The sequence below is a fragment of the Scyliorhinus canicula genome, chromosome 19, assembly GCF_902713615.1.
Source record: "Scyliorhinus canicula chromosome 19, sScyCan1.1, whole genome shotgun sequence".
Classification (NCBI taxonomy): domain Eukaryota; kingdom Metazoa; phylum Chordata; class Chondrichthyes; order Carcharhiniformes; family Scyliorhinidae; genus Scyliorhinus; species Scyliorhinus canicula.
This window is the reverse complement of record NC_052164.1, coordinates 105,703,253-105,719,750: the sequence shown is the minus strand read 5'-3', so window position 1 is coordinate 105,719,750 and position 16,498 is coordinate 105,703,253. Positions and strand designations below refer to the sequence as shown.

At 50.0% G+C, this 16,498-nt stretch overlaps 1 protein-coding gene across 1 annotated transcript in view; it reads left to right on the top strand.

Annotated features, from left to right (window-relative positions):
* The window catches only part of si:dkeyp-69c1.9, a 62,768-nt gene that overhangs the window by 38,061 nt on the left and 8,209 nt on the right, over positions 1–16,498 (top strand). Inside the window, exons 7-8 of the mRNA XM_038779552.1 lie at positions 7,839–7,974; positions 8,783–8,965. Of these exons, the coding sequence (XP_038635480.1) occupies positions 7,839–7,974; positions 8,783–8,965 (319 nt within the window). The remainder of the gene's footprint in view (positions 1–7,838; positions 7,975–8,782; positions 8,966–16,498) is intronic.

The window sequence follows — 16,498 nt, the reverse complement described above, 5'->3', positions numbered from 1 at the left end:
ACTTATCTAACAGGAACAGGCAAGGTCAGAGAACGAGGCCTTCGTCCTGGTCTGGCACTGCAGCCTTCAGCAAGCGTTCTGGTACTTGGGAGTCTAGTGGGCTTGGATCGCGTAGCGAGCGTTGAACTTACGGTTTCGGCGGCTGGTGCTCAACGGCTGGAGTCAGGATGCAAGATGTCAGTCAGAGCCGGAGCACGGGTTTAACAGACTGGGGCTCTGTGGGGGATTTGCTTTTATACCCCAGTCGCCACTAAATGTTGCACGTTTTACTATGGGCGTAAAACGCGTTTATTGGAGTGTATTAACACGCCTCCGAGTTCGACGTGTGCTTAACACTACTAGGCTCTGTTCTATGTAATTGTTTAGCTCTGGAGTCGCCAGTTGCCGTATAGGCAACGTCACAAGTATTCCAAGGTCAAGTTCAAAGTAATAAAGACGATACACCGATTAGTAAAGTTCAAACGATCAATATTTATTATACAGTTATAATAAATACTCATGCACACACTAAGAGACTAAGCTATAACTAAACTTAAGTGAACAGAATACTTATCTAACAGGAACAGGCAAGGTCAGAGAACGAGGCCTTCGTCCTGGTCTTGTACTGCAGCCTTCAGCAAGCGTTCTGGTACTTGGGAGTCTAGTGGGCTTGGATCGCGTAGCGAGCGTTGAACTTACGGTTTCGGCGGCTGGTGCTCAACGGCTGGAGTCAGGATGCAAGATGTCAGTCAGAGCCGGAGCACGGGTTTAACAGACCGGGGCTCTGTGGGGGATTTGCTTTTATACCCCTCTCTAATGTCCTTGCCCCCTTCTAGGCGGGCTCTACCTTTCGGTACCGATTGGAACGTTTCCAAATGGCTACCTTCGAAATCCTCCAATGCGGGGCTTTCCTCGATGTTGGGGGGTGGTTTCGATATTTGTTACTCTGGTGCCATCCTGTCTACTCCACCAATTAAGTGCTACATTGAGATGGAAATGTTGCCATTGTTTGTGCCTGGATCTGGGCCGCCTCATCAGAATGTTAAGCGCTTTGCCATTAACACCTTTGCTTGGAGATCTGCACCTGGCCAGAAAACTGGTTTGCTGCTTGCAAAATGCTAATTAGTTGAGAGCAGGCTGTCTGTTCTCACTAAACAGGCTTTCCCTGCTGTCCTCCATTTTAGCTTGGCTCAGTGTCCATTTTGCGTGGCCAGCATGGCTACACCCTTCCACCAGTCTCTCCCTCTCCGCTCTCTCTCTCTTCCCTATTTGATCGAATTGAGATGAGTTCCCCTCTGACAACTGCCTTCAGAGCCTCCCAGACCGTTGCCGCTGCTACCTCACCCGTATCGTTTGTTTCCAGGTTATCCTGGATGTTCCTGCTAATCCGCCCGCAAACCTCTTCATCCGCCAGCAGCTCCACATCCAGTCTCCAGAGTGGGCGCTGCCCTCTCTCCTCACTAAGCCACAGGTCCACCCAGTGCGGGGCATGGTCCGAGACTGTGATTGCTGAGTATTCTGTCCCTGACACCTTTGGGATTAACGCCCTGCTCAAGACAAAGAAATCTATGCGGGAATAAACCTTATGGACGTGGGAGAAAAAGAGAACTCCTTCGCTCTCGGCCGCACGAACCTCCAGGGATCCATCCACCCCCCACCCCTCCCCCCAAACTGTCCCCCCACCTTCCCTACCTCTGTGTTTAACCCCTTAGATGCACGAACACGCGCGCTCTTTTGACCCGCCCATTCAAACCCCTCACATTCCACGTGATCAGCCTGGATGGGGGGCTAACCACCCCCCCCCCCCCTCCCCCCGCCCTGCCGACTAGCCATCGTCCTTTCTTGGCCAACCTCGAGTCCACGCCCTTCGCTTCCTCGAACGCCCCCACAGGGAGCCGCCGCGCCCCCCCGACCCTCCATTGGTACCTCTAAATTGATACCTCCTCTGTCAGCAAAACAGCTCCCCCCCCCCCCCCCTCCAACAGCCCCACGACCCAAAAAAACTCCGCCAAGCACCAGCTGGGCACTTGCTCACCCCCCACTATGCTCCCAAGAGTCAGCTGACCCACGCTGACCCTGGCAGCTCCCGCCCCTGGTGCCGATCAGACTGTCGCTTCATTGTCCAGACCCTTCTCCCTACATGAATAAATCAATTAAACTACCTCTCCAGCCCCAGTGAGTAATACGAAACAAAAAATAAACAGAAGACACTAACATTGCCCCGTGTGGAGACACTTGTTGAACCAAGGCTCCAACTTTCCGAAAAATCGCACTCAGTACAGGGCCCCCTCCCCCCTCCATATCTGAACTTTACCGAAAACACTGCACCCTCCAGCCACCACCACAGCCCTTACACGCACCCAACATTGTATACGATCTTATATCAGAAACGGTATCGTGTTACCCAGCCCCACGGCCGCATTCCACCAAAGTTTAGCCGTCCTTTAATTCGAGTCCAGCTTTTCTTGTTTGACGAATGACCACGCCTCATCCGGCGTCTCAAAATAGTGATGCCGTTCCTTGTACGTGACCCATAGCCTCGCTGGGTGTAGCATCCCAAATTTCACACCCTTGCTGAAGAGGGTCGCCTTCACCCAGTCACATCCAGCACACCTCTTGACCAGCTCCGCACCCAGGACCTGGTAGATGCGTATCACGCTGTTCTCCCACTTGCTGCTACGTTCTTTTTTTGCCCACCGCAAGGCAAGTTCCTTGTCCGAGAAGCGATGAAATCTCACCACCATGGCCCTCGGCGGTTCATTCGCCTTGGGCTTCATTGCGAGGGCTCTGTGCGCCCCGTCCAGCTCCAGGGGTCGAGGGAATACCCCCGTCCCTATCAGCGTCTCCAGCACCTTGGACACAAATGCTCCCGCATCCGACCCCTCTACACCTTCGGGGAGACCCACAATTCTCAGGTTCTGTCTCCCGGACCTGTATTCTAGGACCTGCAGCCTCTCCTGCCACTGTCTGTGGAGGTCATCCTGCGCCTCCACCTTAAGGGCCAATACAACCAACTCGTCCTCATGGTCGGATAGCTTTTCCCCATCTCCTTAATGGCTTTCCCTTGTGTCGCCTGAGTTATGATCGTTTGATCTATTGATACCTTCATCGGGGCCAACATGTCCTTTTAAAGATCAAAACAGCCCCTAAGGAACTCCTGTTGCCCCGTGCCCACTGCGCCCATGGACCCTGGTCTATACCGGCCGCCATGTCGTGCCTCGGCGCCCGCTCCGCACGCTTCTGCCTGCTGGCACTTAAACGTTTCACCCGGCCACTCCTGGCCCAGCTATCCATACAACAGAGAGGGAATCCTTTTGGCCGTGTTCACTTCACCAATCTGCCCCAAAACGTCCATGAAAACTCCTGAAAAAGGTCCGATAGTCGGTCCCAGACGGGAGCTGCTGAATGCGCGACCTACTCCTGCATGGCCGCCACCGAACGTCTCGTCACCGCTTCTTCAATGGCCTTGGCGAGATTTTTTCACAGTTGTTCCTTCTGCTGCTGGAATTCAGCTTTAATAAAGGCCCTCAAGTCAGCTTGAGACATTTAAGCTCGCCCTTCCCCCGCCTGCATGCTGGAAGAGGCTTTTGTCTCTGCTGCAGCTTCAGCCAAATCTTTCACTGTTTCTGCGGGTCTGGAGACCAAGAGACATACCATTCCTGGGGGAAAGTACTCCAACAACATTCACCTTGAGCAGGAGCTGCCTTGTGTGCGACCACTTACTCCATGGTGCACACCTTGGGCAGGAGCTGCCTTGTGTGCGACCACTTACTCCATGGGGCACACCTTGGGCAGGAGCTGCCTTGTGTGCGACCACTTACTCCATGGGGCACACCTTGGGCAGGAGCTGCCTTGTGTGCGACCACTTACTCCATGGTGCACACCTTGGGCAGGAGCTGCCTTGTGTGAGACCACTTACTCCATGGTGCACACCTTGGGCAGGAGCTGCCTTGTGTGTGACCACTTACTCCATGGTCCACAGCGGAAGCCGAAACCTATAAAATTCTAACAGGACTGGATGGGGTAGATGCCGGAAGGATGTTCCTGATGGTGGGGGGTGTCCAGAACCAGGGGGCACAGTCTGAGGATACGGGGTAAACCATTTAGCACAGAGATGAGGAGAAATCTCTTCACCCAGAGAGTGGTCGGCCTGTGGAATTCACTACCACAGGAAGGTTGAGGCCAGCACGGTAGCATTGTGGATAGCACAAATGTTTCACAGCTCCAGGGTCCCAGGTTCGATTCAGGCTTGGGTCACTGTCTGTGTGGAGTCTGCACATCCTCCCCGTGTGTGTGTCCTCCCACAGTCCAAAGATGTGCAGGTTAGGTGGATTGGCCATGATAAATTGCCCCTAGTGTCCAAAATTGCCCTTAGTGTTGGGTGGGGTTACTGGGTTATGGGGATAGGGTGGAGGTGTTGACCTTGGGTAGGATGCTCTTTCCAAGAGCCGGTGCAGACTCGATGGGCCGAATGGCCTCCTTCGGCACTGTAAATTCTATGATTCTATGATAAAACATTGTATGTTTTCAAGGAGTTAGATACAGCACTTGGGGTTAAAGGGTTCAAACGATATGGGGGGTTGGGAGGGGGGGCGGGGGGGGTGGGAGGAAGCGTGTGGCGGGAACAGGTTAAGGAATTGAATGATCAGCCATGATCATCATAAACATTAGAGCAGGCTCAAAGGGCTGAATGGCCTCCTCGTGTTCCTATTTTCTATGTTTGTAAAGAGTTGTGATTCTATGGAATTCTCTTTCCCAGAGGGAGTGGTGCTCCATTGTTGAATATATTTAGTCTGATAGATTTATGGCCCCTCTGTGAATCAAGGAATAGGATAGAAAGTGGAGTTGGGGCCAAAGGTCAGCCATCATCATACTGAAACAGGCTCGAGGGGCTGAATGCCCTACTGCTGTTCCGATTTCTTCTTGGGGTATTCCAGAATATGTAATGGTGATTGGGGGAAGAGGTTGGCGGTGAACTAGTGCGAAACGTGGACCAACCAAAGGGGTTGAAATATGTGCCCTTCTGGAGAGATGATTAGTTGCAGTTCTGTATCCCTAACGTCAACAGGACATATCGAAGGAGAGATGTTAGTTACGTTGCCAGGCAAGTTAACACTGTGTGTGATGCCTCATCTTATGGAGCTTTCTCTATTTACCCAAGGGAGTTGTGAGCAGATTTCCCTGAAATTGGTGGTCGGTTTCTATTACCCTTCTCCGTTCTGAAGAGATGGCAGCAGTTGAGAGACCCAGAACACTAGGTTACAACGTGGGTTGAGTGTGGAGTGATTGGGCTGAGTGCGGAGTGATTGGGTTGAGTGCGGAGTGATTGGGCTGAGTGCGGAGTGATTGGGCTGAGTGCGGAGTGATTGGGTTGATTGGTGAGTGATTGGGTTGTGCACGGAGTGATTGGGCTGAGTGCGGAGTGATCGGGTTGTGCGTGGAGTGATTGGGTTGTGCGCGGAGTGATTGGGCTGAGTGCGGAGTGATTGGGCTGAGTGCGGAGTGATTGGGTTGTGCGTGGAGTGATTGGGTTGTGCGCGGAGTGATTGGGTTGTGCGCGGAGTGATTGGGCTGAGTGCGGAGTGATTGGGCTGAGTGCGGAGTGATTGGGCTGAGCGCGGAGTGATTGGGTTGATTGGTGAGTGATTGGGTTGTGCGCGGAGTGATTGGGCTGAGTGCGGAGTGATCGGGTTGTGCGCGGAGTGATTGGGTTGAGTGCAGAGTGATTGGGTTGATTGGTGAGTGATTGGGTTGAGCGCGGAGTGATTGGGCTGAGTGCGGAGTGATTGGGTTGATTGGGGAGTGATTGGGTTGATTGGTGAGTGATTGGGTTGTGCGCGGAGTGATTGGGCTGAGTGCGGAGTGATTGGGGAGTGATTGGGTTGATTGGGGAGTGATTGGGTTGATTGGGGAGTGATTGGGTTGTGCGCGGAGTGATTGGGTTGAGTGCGGAGTGATTGGGTTGTGCGCGGAGTGATTGGGTTGATTGGGGAGTGATTGGGTTGAGTGCGGAGTGATTGGGCTGAGTGCCGAGTGATTGGGCTGAGTGCGGAGTGATTGGGATGATTGGGGAGTGATTGGGTTGAGTGCGGAGTGATTGGGTTGAGTGCCGAGTGATTGGGTTGAGTGCCGGGTGATTGGGTTGAGTGGGGAGTGATTGGGTTGAGTGCGGAGTGATTGGGATAAGTGCGGAGTGATTGGGATGAGTGCCGAGTGATTGGGATGTGTGCCGAGTGATTGGGATGAGTGCGGAGTGATTGGGTTGAGTGCAGAGTGATTGGGCTGAGCGCCGAGTGATTGGGCTGAGTGCGGAGTGATTGGGATGATTGGGGAGTGATTGGGTTGAGTGCGGAGTGATTGGGTTGAGTGCCGAGTGATTGGGTTGAGTGCCAGGTGATTGGGTTGAGTGGGGAGTGATTGGGTTGAGTGCGGAGTGATTGGGATGAGTGCGGAGTGATTGGGATGAGTGCCGAGTGATTGGGATGTGTGCCGAGTGATTGGGATGAGTGCGGAGTGATTGGGTTGAGTGCGGAGTGATTGGGCTGAGTGCCGAGTGATTGGGCTGAGTGCGGAGTGATTGGGATGATTGGGGAGTGATTGGGTTGAGTGCGGAGTGATTGGGTTGAGTGCCGAGTGATTGGGTTGAGTGCCGGGTGATTGGGTTGAGTGGGGAGTGATTGGGTTGAGTGCGGAGTGATTGGGATGAGTGCGGAGTGATTGGGATGAGTGCCGAGTGATTGGGATGTGTGCCGAGTGATTGGGATGAGTGCGGAGTGATTGGGTTGAGTGCAGAGTGATTGGGCTGAGCGCCGAGTGATTGGGCTGAGTGCGGAGTGATTGGGATGATTGGGGAGTGATTGGGTTGAGTGCGGAGTGATTGGGCTGAGTGCCGAGTGATTGGGTTGATTGGGGAGTGATTGGGTTGATTGGGGAGTGATTGGGTTGTGCGCGGAGTGATTGGGTTGAGTGCGGAGTGATTGGGTTGTGCGCGGAGTGATTGGGTTGATTGAGGAGTGATTGGGATGATTGGGGAGTGATTGGGTTGAGTGCGGAGTGATTGGGTTGAGTGCGGAGTGATTGGGTTGAGTGCCGAGTGATTGGGTTGAGTGCCGGGTGATTGGGTTGAGTGGGGAGTGATTGGGTTGAGTGCGGAGTGATTGGGTTGAGTGGGGAGTGATTCGGTTGAGTGCCGAGTGATTGGGCTGAGTGCGGAGTGATTGGGATGATTGGGGAGTGATTGGGTTGAGTGCGGAGTGATTGGGTTGAGTGCCGAGTGATTGGGTTGAGTGCCGGGTGATTGGGTTGAGTGGGGAGTGATTGGGTTGAGTGCGGAGTGATTGGGTTGAGTGGGGAGTGATTCGGTTGAGTGCCGAGTGATTGGGATGAGTGCGGAGTGATTGGGATGAGTGCGGAGTGATTGGGATGAGTGCAGAGTGATTGGGATGAGTGCGGAGTGATTGGGTTGAGTGCGGAGTGATTGGGATGAGTGCGGAGTGATTGGGTTGATTGGGGAGTGATTTGGTTGAGTGCGGAGTGACTGGGTTGAGTGCGGAGTGATTGGGCTGAGTGCCGATTGATTGGGCTGAGTGCCGAGTGATTGGGATGATTGGGGAGTGATTGGGTTGATTGGGGAGTGATTGGGGAGTGATTGGGTTGAGTGCCGAGTGATTGGGATGATTGGGGAGTGATTGGGTTGAGTGCGGAGTGATTGGGCTGAGTGCCGAGTGATGTGTTGGTTCTACGTCTCTTTGCGAATGTGTTTCTTTGCTAAAGACGGGATGTAAATACAAGTTGTCATCGTAGGAAGGCATCGAACTCGCCGTCCTAACCTCCAACGCATCTTTCCCGTCTCTCCTCAGTGCAGAATTCAGCACCACACAGAGGGATTCATACATTGGCTGGGACACTACTAAACACCATCGGCCAAACGCAGCCACATTCAAGGAGGTGCTGTCAGAAAGAGAAGGGACCATTGAAACCGACACAGTGACAAAGGTAAATTCTCTCGGTGAACCTGGCTCAGACGGTGCAGGTCTGGATTCACGAATAGACCACACTGGGTAAGGACATCAGGCTACATTCAGCACAGGATATAATCAACCAGAATATCTCTGATCATTGCTCTTCAGTCTCTGGGACTTTCATCCGAACACATCTAAGAGGTGGGTTTCAGTGAGTAAGGAGTTAGGATAAAGCGGAAAATTCCTGAGGAATTTCAGATGGATAATGTCGGAAGGTCCTGAATGCCTTATGATTTAAACACTGGCTTTGCACAGGAACTCAGCACCTGTATTCAAATACTCTCCAGAGTGGATGAAGTCTAGTATATTTTATCCAATTCCTGTTACTGTTGAGGAATAGTGATCATAGACTTTTCCCAACATTCCCTATTTCACTAGTCTGCAAACCAATGGTATGCTGCACAGAAATCCAGTGATGAGGAAAGCACATTCTGCTCAGAAATCTCATTCCCATATTCCACATACTTTCTCCCCTGATGTGGACTTTATCCGACCAAATTCACCCCAGTACATCCACAAAACAATCCTTATATAATCTCAATATTGAACAGCCTCACCTCACACAACCACAATGCTCATCGCTCTCCCACAGCAATAACTGTTCAGGGTTTTATCATCCTGTAACATTTAATCAGCTGATTGTCACCAACCCCAGGTATCTATATAGTTCTTCTTTGACAATTGATTGGCAGTAACTGACAGTCCATGTCCCTCCCCCCTCTACATGACAATGTTACTTGGTTGAATGCAGTGTAACTTTCTGTACTTTATCTCCCCCTCAGCTCACGTATACATTGGCACCGTTCACTAAACTGCAAGAACTTAGCCGACCCATGACCATGCAGAGTCCTTGTGGTGGCAAATTTTCTGATGGAACAGTCTATAAAAATTCCTTCAAACCCTGGGACACAAAGAGCAGAGTGCGTCAGGGGGACCGTCACGATGGAGCCTACGTACCTCCTCCAGTAAGCAGACACATGGTTTAGACAGCAAGTAAAGCTCCCTCTTCAAAGTCTCCATCAAACAATTCCAGGTCAGGTACAGCACGGGGTTAGATACAGAGTAAAGCTCCCTCTACAAAGTCTCCATCAAACAATTCCAAGTCAGGTATAGCACGGGGTTAGATACAGAGTAAAGCTCCCTCTACACTGTACCCATCAAACACTCCCAGGACAGGTACAGCACGGGGTTAGATACAGTGTAAAGCTCCCTCTACACTGTCCCCATCAAACACTCCCAGGACAGGTACAGCACGGGGTTAGATACAGAGTAAAGCTCCATCTACACTGTCCCCATCAAATACTCCCAGGACAGGTACAGCACGGGGTTAGATACAGAGTAAAGCTCCCTCTACACTGTCCCCATCAAACACTCCCAGGACAGGTACAGCACGGGGTTAGATACAGAGTAAAGCTCCCTCTACACTGTCCCCATCAAACACGCCCAGGACAGGTACAGCACGGGGTTAGATGCAGTGTAAAGCTCCCTCTACACTGTCCCCATCAAACACTCCCAGGACAGGTACAGCACGGGGTTAGATGCAGTGTAAAGCTCCCTCTACACTGTACCCATCAAACACTCCCAGGACAGGTACAGCACGGGGTTAGATACAGAGTAAAGCTCCCTCTACACTGTCCCCATCAAACACCCCCAGGACAGGTACAGCACGGTGTTAGATACAGAGTAAAGCTCCCTCTACACTGCCCCCATCAAACACTCCCAGGACAGGTACAGCACGGGGTTAGATACAGAGTAAAGCTCCCTCTACACTGTCCCCATCAAACACTCCCAGGACAGGTACAGCACAGGGTTAGATACAGAGTAAAGCTCCCTCTACACTGTCCCCATCAAACACCCCCAGGACAGGTACAGCACGGGGTTAGATACAGAGTAAAACTGACTCTTCACTGAACAATTGGACTTTGATTACCATGTCTGGGCTGTTTTCACTCCAGCAGAGAAAACTGAGGGGTGACCTGATTGAGGCGTATGAGATTATGAGGGACATGGACAGGGTGGATAGGGAACAGCTGGTCCCCTTAGTTGAAGGGTAAGTTACGAGGAGAAGCTCAAGGTGACGGGCAGGTGATGAGGAAAAACATTTTTCCCCAGAGGGTGGTGACGGTCTGGAACGCACGGCCTGGGAGGGTGGGAGAGTCGGGTTGCCTCACGGCCTTTAAAAAGTACCTGGATGAGCACTTGGCACGGCCTAACATTCACGGCTATGGGCCAAGTGCTGGCAAACGGTATTAGGTAGGTAGGTTTTTTACGCATCTCTGCAGACTTGATGGGCCGAAGGGCCTCTTCTGGACTGTGTATTTCTGTGAAATAATCCATCCTCACCAATTCTGCATTTACATTTTCCACAGCAGACATTCCTTAGCCTTGTGTGAAGTTACTGATTTTTGACCAGATTAAAGACTGGCTGACTGACAGAAACAGGGTCAGGTTTAAATGGTCATTCTCTGGCTGGTAAACTGTAACTAGCGGATATCGCAGGGGTCAGTCCTCGGACCTCAACTGTTCATTATCTATATAAAAGATCTGCAAGCAGGGGTAGAGTGTAACATTGCAAAATCTGCAGATGATACCAAAATAAATGTGAAAGCAGGCAGTGAAGAGGAGATAATGATTTTACGGACATATATAGATAGACCAGGAGACTGGGTCAGAATGTGGCAGATGGAGTTTAACATGGATAAGTGCATGTAATCCAAAAAAATAGTCAGGCAAATGATCTAAATGGAGAACTGGGTTCAAATCCCGGGTCACTGTCCGTGTGGAGTTTGCACATTCTCCCCGTGTCTGCGTGGGTCTCACCCTGACAACCCAAAGATAGCGTGGATTGGCCATGCTAAATTGCCCCTTAATTGGAAAAATTTAATTGGGTACTCTAAATTTATAAACAAATAAATAAATATTATCTGAATGGAAAACTGATTCAAAATGCGTCTGGACAGAGGGATCTGGGTAACTTTGTTGATGAATCACAGAAAGTCTGCATGCAGGTACAAAATCTAACACGAAAGACAAATGGAATGTTTTTTAAAAATATATGTTATTACAGACACATACCTAAACAGGTTACAATCTATAAACACCCCGATAAACATCCTTCCCAGCAATCAACTATATAGTCTGTTCAAATTTTATCCCCATTTTCAACACCAGCCCCCCGCAGCTCCTCAAACACGGTCACAAACATCCCCCACCTTTTCTCAAACCCCTCGGCGGAGCCCCTTAACTCATATTTTATCTTCTCCACCCACAGGAAGTCTTATAGATCACCCAATCAAACACGAGCTTTCGGAGCGCAGCTCCTTCCTCAGATGAATGAGGAGGAATGGTGCTCCGAAAGCTCGTGTTCGAAACAAACCTGTTGGACTTTAACCTGGTGTTGTAAGACTTCTTACTGTGCTCACCCCCGTCCAACATCGGCATCTCCACATCATGAATCCTGACGAAAACCACAAATACTCCCGCCCAGAATCTTCCCAATTTTTCACAACCCCAAAACATGTGCGCATGATTTGCTGGCCCCGCCAACACCTCTCACACTCATCTGCCACCCCCTGAAAGAACCCACTCATTCTCACCCGAGTCATATGCACCCTGTGCACCACCTTAAACTGTATCAGGCACAGGTGGAGGTCCCGTTTACCCTACGCAGTGCCTCACTCCATACTCCCCAATTGATCTCCCCTCCCAACTCCACTTCCCATTTCTCCTTGTTCTTCACCACCCGCTCGCCTCCCTGCCCCCCCAGCCACTTGTATATATCCCCAATTCCTCCCTCCCCTTCCACATTCGAAAGCAGCAGTCACTCCAGCAGGGTGCATCACCTCCAGACCTTTCACGCAAAGTCTCTAACCTGCAGATACTGAACTCACTCCCCCTCGGCAGCTCTACCCTCTCCCTTAGCTCCTCCAGACTGGCGAACCCTTCCTCCAAATACAGATCCCTCACCTTGACCAGCCCCACTTCCCTCCAACTCCTGTATACATTATACCCCCCCCCCCCGCTCAAACCCATGATTCTCACACAGCGGAGTTAGCACCGACATCCCTTCCACCCTAAAATGCCTCAACTGATTCAGTATCTTTAGCGAAGACTGCACCACTGGGCTCCCTACTCGGAGCCATTGGCAATGCTGCCATCACCATAGCCCTCAAACTAGACCCCTTACAAGATTCCTCCTCCATCCTAACCCACTCTACCCCTTCTCCTTCCCACCATCGCCGTACCTTATCCACATTCATCGCCCAATAATAATGAAGCAACTTCGAAACATACAGCAACAGGTCATCGGCATAGAGCGACACCCGATGCTCCCTCTATCCCCTCATTATCCCCTGCCACTCTGCCAACCCCGATAGCCATCGCCAATGGCTCCATGGCCAGCGCCAACAGCAGCGGCGACAGCGGGCACCCCTGCCTCGTACCCCTGTGTAAGTCAAAGCTTTGTGAGCTCATATCATTCGTCCTCACCCTCGCTCTTGGTGCCACATACAGCAACCGTACCCATGCCACAAATCTCAGCCCAAACCCAAACCTTCCCAAAACTTCGAACAAGTACAGCCACTCCACCCGATCAAATGCTTTCTCTGCGTCCATGGACACCCCCACCTCCGGTACCAGAGCTCTCGACAGATTCATCACCACATTCAACAGCCGCCTTACATTCCTCGCGAGCTGCCTGCCCTTCACGAAGCCTGTTTGATCTACTGCAACCACCCCTGGGACGTAATCCTCCATCCTCCCCACCAACAACTTAGCCAATACTTTCACATCCATGTTCAATAGTGTGTTTTTGAAAACTCACCACTATTCTTAGAAGTCCCCCTATACCAAAAAGGGCCGACATTCTAAGTGGTGAACAGTGATTCTCACTCCCTGACTCCGATGCAGGCTTCAGTGGGTGCTATTCAGGTCAAACTATATGTTCAAGTTATCCTCCGGTATAACCCATACCTTCACCGAAGATTTTATCTACTTACCCCTTAGTAGCATCGATCCTGGGTCCCACGTTGCTAAGTAAGTAAAGTAGACTTAGGAATAACCACTGTTTCAGGTTAAAACTTTTACTTTATTTTATTATTATATTTTTTTTCTTTTAAAAGATGCAATCACTGTCTTTACAGAAAAGTAAAAAAGATCTTGCTTCTGGATCCTTCTGGTGGGTTGAAGATACCTTCAGGCCCACCTTGACAATCAATCTTCTTTAGGGTCTGGTCTTCTTTAGATGTATTCGCTGGTTATCTTGGTTGCTATGTCCTATCTTTCCCATGTACCGAGCTGCGAGAGTTGATTCTGCTGACTGTCTCTGAGCTGACTCTGACTCCTCTTTAAATTCTAGTTTTCCTTAGATGTATTAGCTGTTTTAACTCGGCTGCTTGTCTTATCTTTCCCATGACCGAGTTGACTAAGCTGAATATGCTTGCTTCTCTTGTTCCTTCTCTCCTTCTCTCCGAGTTCTGGTTCTGCTCTGCTTCTGCTGGTTCCTGCTCTGGTCTCTGGGTTTATATTCTCTTTCTAACAGTTATTAAGTTTTTACGACTTTATTGTTAAGTAACTATTATTTCATTTTGATTGTAAAAAGTATCTTTGATCTAAACATTCTAATACAACTAAGTATTCATTTTGGGCTTGGCTCCGCCCTCAGATCTGATTACATTGTTTCCTTTGCGATGTTCAAAGTTCCTTTGTGATATTCAAAAATGCTTTGGTTTCAATAGGTGTTACTATTAATTCCTGTCATTTTTATAGTTTTATTTTCCAATTGTGTCCCCAGCTCATAATTTTGACTTTAATTTTGGATCTAAATTATGTTTCTCATAGACTGATTGTCTCCAATTGCCTTTAATTTACCTGGTGTTAGCAGAATTTAATCCTAGAATTTTCACCAAATTCAACTGAACCTAATCCTTTCCTTTCCAGCTGTTTACTAAGAGAATTAATTACAATGAAGGTGTGAAACATTGCTTTTAGCTGTATGCTAAAAATTCACTTGGTTATAACTTGAAAGACCTGCCTGTTTTAAACATTCGTCACTTAATTCAACTGAAACCTTCATCCATGCTTTTCCAGCTGCTTACTAAGATAGTTACTTTCAATGAAGGTGTGAGCCATTGTTTTTAGCTTCATACAAAAATCCTGTGTGTTTGCTAAGCCTGCTTGAGAGAGAGAATCTGCATTTTATAATCCTGCACTTTGCAGCTGCTATTAACCCTTTGTGGGATCTTTCCCTGTATTCTCTCAAATTTCTCTCAGACCAGATATTGCCAGACTTCCATGTTTCAAATGACACACCTTTCCATATTTTCAATTACAAGTGATATGGGCCTATATGACCCACGTTCCTCCGGGTCCTTCCCTTTTTCGGGATTAGCGTGATTACTGCCTGCATTATCATCTCTGGCAGCTCTCCTTTCTCCAGTGCTTCAGTGCCCTGGGGCCTTCCCTGACTTCATAACCCTGATACTATCCAGCACCTCCCTCAGCCCCAGGGGCTCCTCCAATGCCTGCCTCTTTGCTTCCTCCACCTAGGGAAATTCCAGCTCGTCCAGAAACCGCCCATGTCCCCCTTCTCCCCCCCCCCCCCCCCCCCCCCCCGGGTCCACCTCATACAGTCCCTGGTCGTATTCCCTAAACGCCTTGTTTATCTTCCCCGGCTCCGATGTCACATCCCCAGCCCCAGTCCGTTCTTCAATATTTCCCTGGACGCAGCCTGCCTCCACAGCTGGTGTGCCAGCATGTGGCTCGCCTTCTCCCCATACTCATATTGCAACACTCTTGCCCTACGCAGCTGCCCTACCACCCTCCCTGTTGTCAGCCTGTCAAACTGTCCCTGCAACCTTTTCCCTCCTCGCCAATCCCTCCGCTGTGGGCTCCCTCAGATACTCCCTGTCCACCTCCACTGTCTCGCTCACCAGATGGTCAAGTTCCTCCCTCCTTTCCCAATCTGCGCGAACCTTAAAACAAAATAATTTCTCCCCTGGACCACTGCCTTCAGTGCTTCCCAAAAAATGGCTGCCGACACCTCCCCATTCTGATTCAACTCCACATACTCCTCAATGGCCGTCCGCACCTTATCACAAAAACATTGATCCGCCAACAACCCCGAGTCAATCCTCCACCCGGCCTCTGCTCCCGTCCTGATATAAATCAAATCTCCAGCCAGTGGGGTGCATGGTCCGAGATAATTATCCCCACATACTCTGCCCCCTCCACCCCAACCAAAACCCCCCAACTCACTACAAAGTAATCAATCCTTGAATACACCTTATAGACGTGTGAAAAGAAGGAATACTCCCTTCCCCCTGGGTTCTGAAAGCGCCTTGGATCCACCATATCCATCCTCTCCTTACAAGTCTAATTGACTTCTTTGAGGAGGTGACCAAGCATGTGGATGAAGGTAAAGCAGTGGATGTAGTGTACATGGATTTTAGTAAGGCATTTGATAAGGTTCCCCATGGTAGGCTTATGCAGAAAGTAAGGAGGCATGGGATAGTGGGAAATTTGGCCAGTTGGATAACAAACTGGCTAACCGATTGAAGACAGAGAGTGGTGGTGGATGGCAAATATTCAGCCTGGAGCCCAGTTACCAGTGGCTTACTGCAGGGATCAGTTCTGGGCCCTCTGCTGTTTGTGATTTTCATTAACGACTTGGATGGGGGAGTTGAAGGGTGGGTCAGTAAATTTGCAGATGATACGAAGATTGGTGGAGTTGTAGATAGTGAGGAGGGCTGTTGTCGGCTTCAAAGAGACATAGATAGGATGCAGAGCTGGGCTGAGAAGTGGCAGATGGAGTTTAACCCTGACAAGTGTGAGGTTGTCCATTTTGGAAGGACAAATATGAATGCGGAATACAGGGTTAACGGTAGGGTTCTTGGCAATGTGGAGGAGCAGAGAGATCTTGGGGTCTATGTTCATAAATCTTTGAAAGTTGCCACTCAAGTGGATAGAGCTGTGAAGAAGGCCTATGGTGTGCTAGCATTCATTAGCAGAGGGATTGAATTTAAGAGCCGTGAGGTGATGATGCAGCTGTACAAAACCTTGGTCAGGCCACATTTGGAGTACTGTGTGCAGTTCTGGTCGCCTCATTTTAGGAAGGATGTGGAAGCTTTGGAAAAGGTGCAAAGGAGATTTACCAGGATGTTGCCTGGAATGGAGAGTAGGTCATACGAGGAAAGGTTGAGGGTGCTAGGCCTTTTCTCATTAGAACGGAGAAGGATGAGGGGCGACTTGATAGAGGTTTATAAGATGATCAGGGGAATAGATAGAGTAGACAGTCAGAGACTTTTTCCCCGGGTGGAACACACCATTAGAAGGGGACATAAATTTAAGATAAATGGTGGAAGATATAGAGGGGATGTCAGAGGTAGGTTCTTTACCCAGAGAGTAGTGGGGGCATGGAATGCACTGCCTGTGGAAGTAGTTGAGTCGGAAACGTTAGGGACCTTCAAGTGGCTATTGGATAGGTACATGGATTAAGGTAG